This window comes from Otolemur garnettii, unplaced genomic scaffold, assembly GCF_000181295.1.
Source record: "Otolemur garnettii isolate 467f Iridium unplaced genomic scaffold, OtoGar3 scaffold00014, whole genome shotgun sequence".
Taxonomy (NCBI): domain Eukaryota; kingdom Metazoa; phylum Chordata; class Mammalia; order Primates; family Galagidae; genus Otolemur; species Otolemur garnettii.
In genome coordinates this window covers 10,833,545-10,840,401 of record NW_003852409.1, presented here as the reverse complement: position 1 = coordinate 10,840,401, position 6,857 = coordinate 10,833,545, and the positions used below count along the sequence as shown (strand labels likewise).

The 6,857-nt window shown below is 42.8% G+C and overlaps 1 protein-coding gene across 1 annotated transcript in view; it reads right to left on the bottom strand.

Moving 5' to 3' along the window:
* Positions 1–87: 87 nt before the first annotated feature.
* The window catches only part of ZNF462 (zinc finger protein 462), a 141,805-nt gene continuing 135,035 nt past the window's right edge, over positions 88–6,857 (bottom strand). Inside the window, exons 12-13 of the mRNA XM_003785204.2 lie at positions 1,857–1,980; positions 88–774 (exon numbers count right to left, since the gene is read on the bottom strand). Coding sequence (XP_003785252.1) covers positions 567–774; positions 1,857–1,980 — 332 coding nt within the window. The 3' untranslated portion in view covers positions 88–566. The remainder of the gene's footprint in view (positions 775–1,856; positions 1,981–6,857) is intronic.

Sequence of the window (6,857 nt, the reverse complement as noted above, 5' to 3'; positions counted from 1 at the left end):
GACGACAGGTAGTACTGACAAATGCAGAGAATTCCCTTGGTTAAGTTTGAGGTACTAGGAAACAGGTGACTGTTTTATGCAAAGCAGTTTTTTTTTCTGTTTTTGTTTTTTGTTTTTTTTCTCCCCAAAGCGGCTGCAGTTAGGTCTTGAAAAAGCTTAAGGTATTAAAACTAGAAAAACGCACTGAAAGTTGCGCGTCGGAAAGTTGTTCCCCTACGAGAAGTCTTCTACGGTCATGGAGCTTCTGTTTCCACGTACGTCCAAGACCACCACCGTGCCCTTGGGAGGTGCTTCCGTGTTCCGCAACAAATGAAACTTCCACCATGAAGGTCCGGAAGAAAAGATGTAGTGATGGAAAAGGAGCCACATATTCCAACCATTTAAATAACTTTAATTTACATACTCACTCACACAGGTACCAGTGCTTTGAAAATAGATTGTTCAGTCCTAAAAAGCAGCTTTGTTCTGTCTTCTCGTTTCTGTCCCTCCCTTCTCAGCCCAAGCCGGCCCTCCCACTTTTTCATCACTGTTCAAGTAAGGTTTGATTTAAGATTTTCACCAAACACTTATTCTTTTTTGGCCTCTGCATTATCCAAGAGAGATTTGTTGGCAGCTACTAAACAGATGGCTACTGTTTCACTCTTTAAGGAAAAGTCCAACCCCATAGCCTCATCGTCTTCTTTTTCCTCTATGGAGGGCATCTTAATGCCGTCTTCCACAATCTCCTTCGGGTGAATTTCTTCTCTGCTCACCTGCTTGGTGTCATTCAATGCCCTGGGGAATAAAAAAACGTTATGGAAGAGACAGATGAGTATAGCCTACGTCTTTTTTTCTCTAATTAAACAAACAAACAAATAAGCAAGCAAAGAGAAACCCTTCGAGTGTCCTTTTAGTTCCCTGATCCTAAAAAAGCCCTGGGGTTTCCTTCCAACAAACGCCAGGGATATATAAGCAAAGTGAGTGGTTTATGCCTGCTCTATGTTATGAATAGGTCTTGTATTTCTGTACCTTTTTGAAGATTTAAAAGTATCCATTATTTACTATGGGCTGTTTACACCATGTTTTGTTTCTAGATTAACATAATAGTTTTATGACACTTCCTCTATTGGGTCATATTCAAAGCAATCAGGTGAACCAGTGGCTTTGTTTATTAAGATAAAAGCGCAATTCAACTACTAAAGATTTGCTGGACTGGCCCAGAAACAAATCACAGGAACAAATGAAAAACCTGAAGATGGAACCCACATCTTGGGAAACTTAGTTATATTCTCTGAGGTCTACACACTTAAAGTTTGGGGGGCATTTGCTCCTGAAAGAAGCCAAAGCCTAGCTTCTCTCTGTGCCAGGTGGACTAAAGATGGCTTGTTCAGGGAAGGATTTTATGTTTAAGGGTCTTGTAAGCACTTTACAGGTGTGCTCTCACCTACCTGGGAGGCAGGCAGAAGCTGGCTCTGTCCCCGAGGCAGGGCATGGGAGTATTCAAGGTCACTCAGGGAACGGTCAGTCACAGAGGCAGGAACAGAGGTCAGATCTTTTAGCCCCGATTCAGGTTCTATCATAGAATGTCACGCTAAGGAAAACTAGAGGGATGTTGGCTGGGGAAAACACTGTACTTCTGCACATGGGCTTGGGTGAGATCTGTCATTCATAAAAGGTGATTTTTCCTCATCTCACTTGTGTCTGGCTGGGTGACCATTTAAGAGCAAAGAGCAGAAAAGGAGAAACTTCGTTCCTCACAACTGCCTTTCCTCCCATGGAGGGGTCTGGGTGCTATCTGGGGGACCAAAAAAGGAACCCCAATCTCACTCCCACCCTCTCCCTCTGGGTGAAGGCCTTGTGGGGATGGCCCAACTTACATGCCGTGTCTCAACACATGTCTTTCCCATTCAGAGCCCTGTGAAAATGCCCGTCCACAAAATTCACATGGAAAACGCTTCTCCATATTAATAGCAGCCGCACGGTCAGAAAATCTCATCAGCTCTGCAAAGAGAAAGCAGAATTGTTACCTGTGTGCTGCGGGAACGCGCAGGATAGATCAGTCAACGTTCATTAGGAAACCTTCTCTCCTGCCTTCACTGGTAAAGCCAGGCGGTGGGCGAAAGCAATTTCCAGGTTCCTTACTGTGCCCTAAGTTTTTCCCTAAGGACATTTCTCAAATATTTCTCTTGAATGTTGCTGGTGCTTGGCCCCAAGCCTCCCTATTCCTCCTCACCTCCCTGTTGCTCCCCTCAAAAATCATCTGGGCCTTTCTTGCCTGAAGAGCCCCTTCTGCCCTCTCCAAAGGCATCAGAGCATTGTTCCCTCCTATAAATCCCTCTCCCTTCCCTAATGCTTTGTATCAGTGACTCACAGTTTAGCATTTATTCATTTGCGATTTGATACAGGTTTATCTTTGTTCACTAAAAAGAATTCAAGCTCCTGGGCCAGGTTAGGTGTTCTAGACCTCAGGGTTTCCACTCGTTCCACGCAAGGCGGAAGACTCGCAACCTGTGGTCATGTGTGCAATGTCACGGTCATCCTCACAGGGTGGTTATGAGCACTGAAGGAGATCTACCTGGCATGACTGTGAATCTGGATGACTGGGGGCGGGTATGTGTAAGCACCAGCTGCTGAGGGATCCCAGCCAGCTGCTCGGCAGCTACTCCTCCTTTGGTAATATTCATGAATGTGGGAGAGATGGATGTTTCTGGAAGGGTCTGCAGGTAACATCAAATACTGACTTCATTGTTTTGTTTCCTCGAGGTGTTGGGCACATGGTAGGGGTCTGATGTACACTGGCTGGCTAATTGCTTTCCAGTCACATCTCCTGGAAAACTCAAAGGCAAGAGCTTATACAGCCTTTGTGTTATCCCATGTCCCAAACCCACGTCTTTCATTATTCCACCGAGGGCCAAATTATCACATGTGTCATCAACAGCAGGACCTAGCCTGTCCTGCAGCCATGTCACAATGTAAGAGCTGTGTACAGGGAAGTGTCAATCACTTCCACATACCCGATCACTCTACGCCCCCCCCCCCAAACGTTACAGGAAGCTGTCTCTTGGTTGAAATGCCCCATCAAGTAAGATCCTGACGATGACATTACCAAGATGGGGGGCGGGGGTCTCTATGATGCCTTAATCTTCAGCAAAAAGACCCTATGTGAACGGGCCCAGTTTTAACAAAAGATGAAACATTTTCTCACAAATTAAGAAGATCACCACACAAGCCATTAAAAATAATTGCACAGACTATCTTCCTTGATTCTTTTCATTGGAAATGAGACAGCACCATCTGCTCTGCGCATTAATTCCTTAGCAGGGATTATCTTGGGCAAGAAATCAACAGAATGCCTTCCTGACTCCTCCCCAACTGCATAATGAGGGGGGGTGGGTGGGGAGGATTCTGCTTGGGTTAATTTTGATTTCTTCACGCCTGGTTTCTTCTCTTTCAAATTCCCTTTGAGCTTCCTAGCCAGGACCTGCAGCGTGTCCATATTCAACCCTCTCTCCAGCTCTCACACTCGGAAAGGAGGTTGGAAGTGGGGTAGGTACAAGGCCGTGGGCCCCCTAAAAGAAGGGTGTCTGATAAAAGTCCTAATGGCCACCAAAGGGAACGTTCCCGGTACACTTGCTCCTTCACCCTCAGGAAACATGAAACCAGTCGTCTATTCTTTCCAATGCCACATGCTAAGTTCCATCCTCAAAGGAGGAGGCCACTCGTCACCTGCCACACTTCAAATAGCTCTCCAGCAGCCCGCTGCTGTGCTAAAGCCGCCTCCTGCCCTCCGCCTCTGGAAGCCAGGATGTCTGGCAAAAACACCCCGAGGCTATTGTGTTCCGTCCTTCTTGGCAAGAATATACCTAGATGGTGGAAAATTGATTCTAGGTCTATTGAAAGGGGATGGGGGAAAGAAGGCTGTTCTTTCAGGGGTGGGGGAAGGGGAGGGGAGGTTTAGGCTTTGTAATTCCCATCAACATTACTGGAAGTCACTCATGTAAATCCCCTACCCTCTGAGAGGCATGCATGCATCTCTATCCTGAGGACTTTTATTTTTTCTTTCCATGTGGTTGAGGCTGGTGAATGTGGATGCTACACTTTCCAGGGAGAAGCTGAGACCACGAAGTTCTTTCCAGTCAAACCGACCTGGTCGGCTGCCACAGTGCCGCTTGAAGGGGGCGGCCACTCTGGGCAGGCAAGGAAAACTTTCCTGTTGTCCCACAAACACGTTTCAACTGCCCTTTAGAAAATTCTTCCTCTTTTTTATTTTTTTTTGAAGAGTCATGAGGGTTTTTGCCTTTGCAATGCATATAACCATTAAAATCCCATGTGCTCAGCTTCAGAGACTAAAACAGTCATAATAATATCCAGTGAGGAATAATTTATTTCCTGAAGAGAAACAGCAAGGCCACAAGCATCACGGAGAGAAAGGAGCCTTTCTGTCAAAAGCAGCCTCTCCCAGAGATCTCTGGTAACAGGGCACAGATGTTAAGAATTCATTCTGAAGAACATATCTGGTGAAATGGTATTTTTTTTAAAAGGCAAAGGAATAAGGAAAAAAAAAGCCATGCTTCTCAGATCAGAGCTGATCCTTGTCAGAAACAGATTAATAGAGCCCCTACTAATCAAAGTAATGACTTTTCAAGAACAACAGGCCTGTATGCTGAGGGTATTTATTTGTCTATGCATTTTTTAGGCTGACTGTAGGGAGGGCGAGGAGGTGGGGGGCTGACTGTGGGTCCTTACTATCTGCCTTGGTTGGGGTTTGTATGAAGGTCAAACTGGACCCCACTCTGCAAGCTCAATGGTCTCCTGCCCTGGCTTCATGAGAGGGGAGGCTAGGAGCAAGTTGGGAAAAAGAACAAGGAATACCTTTGAGGGAAAGATCCCACTATTTCCTGAGGATTGTAGACTGACCAAGAAAGAAAATTAGGATATTCTGCAGAAGTTCACTTTAGAGCAAGGAACCAAGAGCCACTGAATCCACAGATTTCAGGGCCAGATTCCGTTCAGTGAAGAATACTTCCCTGCCCGTGGTATTGAGAAAGTGGTATGCAGCATAAGAGGTCTCGCCACTGGGGCCAGAAGACCTACATTCAACCTCCAGTGGGTTTCCTTTTCCACTTTGGACAAGCTCTTAAATATCTTGGATTTTTATTTTCTCATTTATAAAATGATAAAATCATCTGCATTGCAGGCTTACCATTTATTGGGTGTGTGTTATCTCATTTAATCTTTACAACCACCCGTGGATCCACACCCTGAATAGCCAAAGCAATCTTGATCAGATAGAACAACACTGGAGGCATCATGCTACCTGACTTTAAAATCTACTACAAAGCTATAGCAATCAAAGCAGCATGGCACTGGTGTAAAAACAGACACATAGACTAATGGAACAGAATAGAAAGCCCAGAAATAAATCCACACATTTATGGTCAAAAGATTGTCAACAAAGTTGTGAAGAATATAAAATAGAGAAAGGATAATCTCTTCAATAAAAGTGTTGGGACAAATGGATAACCACATCAGAAGAATGAAATTATTAAGATTCTTATCTTATACCAAATAGAAAAATCAATTCAAAATGGATTAAAGACGTAAATGTTAAGACCTGAAACCATAACGATACTAAAAGAAAACGTATGGGAAAAATTCTATAACATTGGTCCGAACAATACTTAAGATATTAGGTAATAGAAACAAAAATACACAAATAGAATTGAATCAAAGTAAAAGACTTCTTCACAGCTAGGGTAACAATCAACAAAGAGAAGAGACAATCTAAAGAATGGAAGAAAATATTTGCAAACCATATATCTAAAGAGGAGTTACTGTCCAAAATACAAAAGGAACTCAACTCAGTAATAAGCAAACAAATAACTCAATTAAAAATGGGCAAAGAGTTTGAATAAATATTTCTCAAAAGAAGACATACAAATGGACAATCAGTGTATAAAAAAATGCTCAAAATTGCTAATTATTAGGTAAATGCAAATCATATATTTCACACTTGCTAGAACAGCTATTAGCAAACAGAGGGAAGATAACTGGTGTTAGAGAGGATGTGGAGAAAAGAGACCTCTTGAACATTGTTAGCAGTAATGTAAATTAGGACAGCCTTTATGGAAAACAGTAGGGAGGTTACTCAAAAAATTAAAAATAAAATTGCCATATGATTCAGCAATCCCATTTTTGGGTATACCCACAGAAAAAGAAATCAGGTAAGGTATCAGGAAAAGGTATTTGCACTCCCAATATTCACTGCAGGATTATTCGGAATTGCCAAGATCCGGAATCAATATAAGTATCCATCAGTGACTGAATGAATAAAGAAACTGGTGTGTCCACATCAAGGAATCCCATTCAGCCTTAGAAAAGAAGGACATCCTGTCATTTGTGATAACACGGATCAACCTGGAAGACTTTATGTTAAATGAAACGAGCCAGCACAGAAAGACAAAGACTGCAGGATCTCACTTATATGTGGAATCTAGAGAAGTGAGACTCACAGAAGCAGACCGTAGTATGGTGGTTCCCACAGAAGCAGACTGTGGCATGGAGAAGATGGGGAGATGTTTGTCAAAGGACACAAAATTTCAGTTAGATAGGAAGAGCAGACTCAAGGGATCTATTGGGTAACGTGGTGACTACAGTTAATGACAACATGTTGTTCGCCTGAAAATGAGTAGACCTGACCATTCTCACCACAAAAAATAGGTAAGTATGTGAGTTAATACACATATTAATTGAGTTAGCCACTGTAAAATGTATACAGATTTCAAAATATCATGTTGTAGATCATAAATATATACAATTTGCCAGTTAAAAATAACTTTTAAATATAAGTAATTTTTTACAAAAAGCCCAAAATGTGA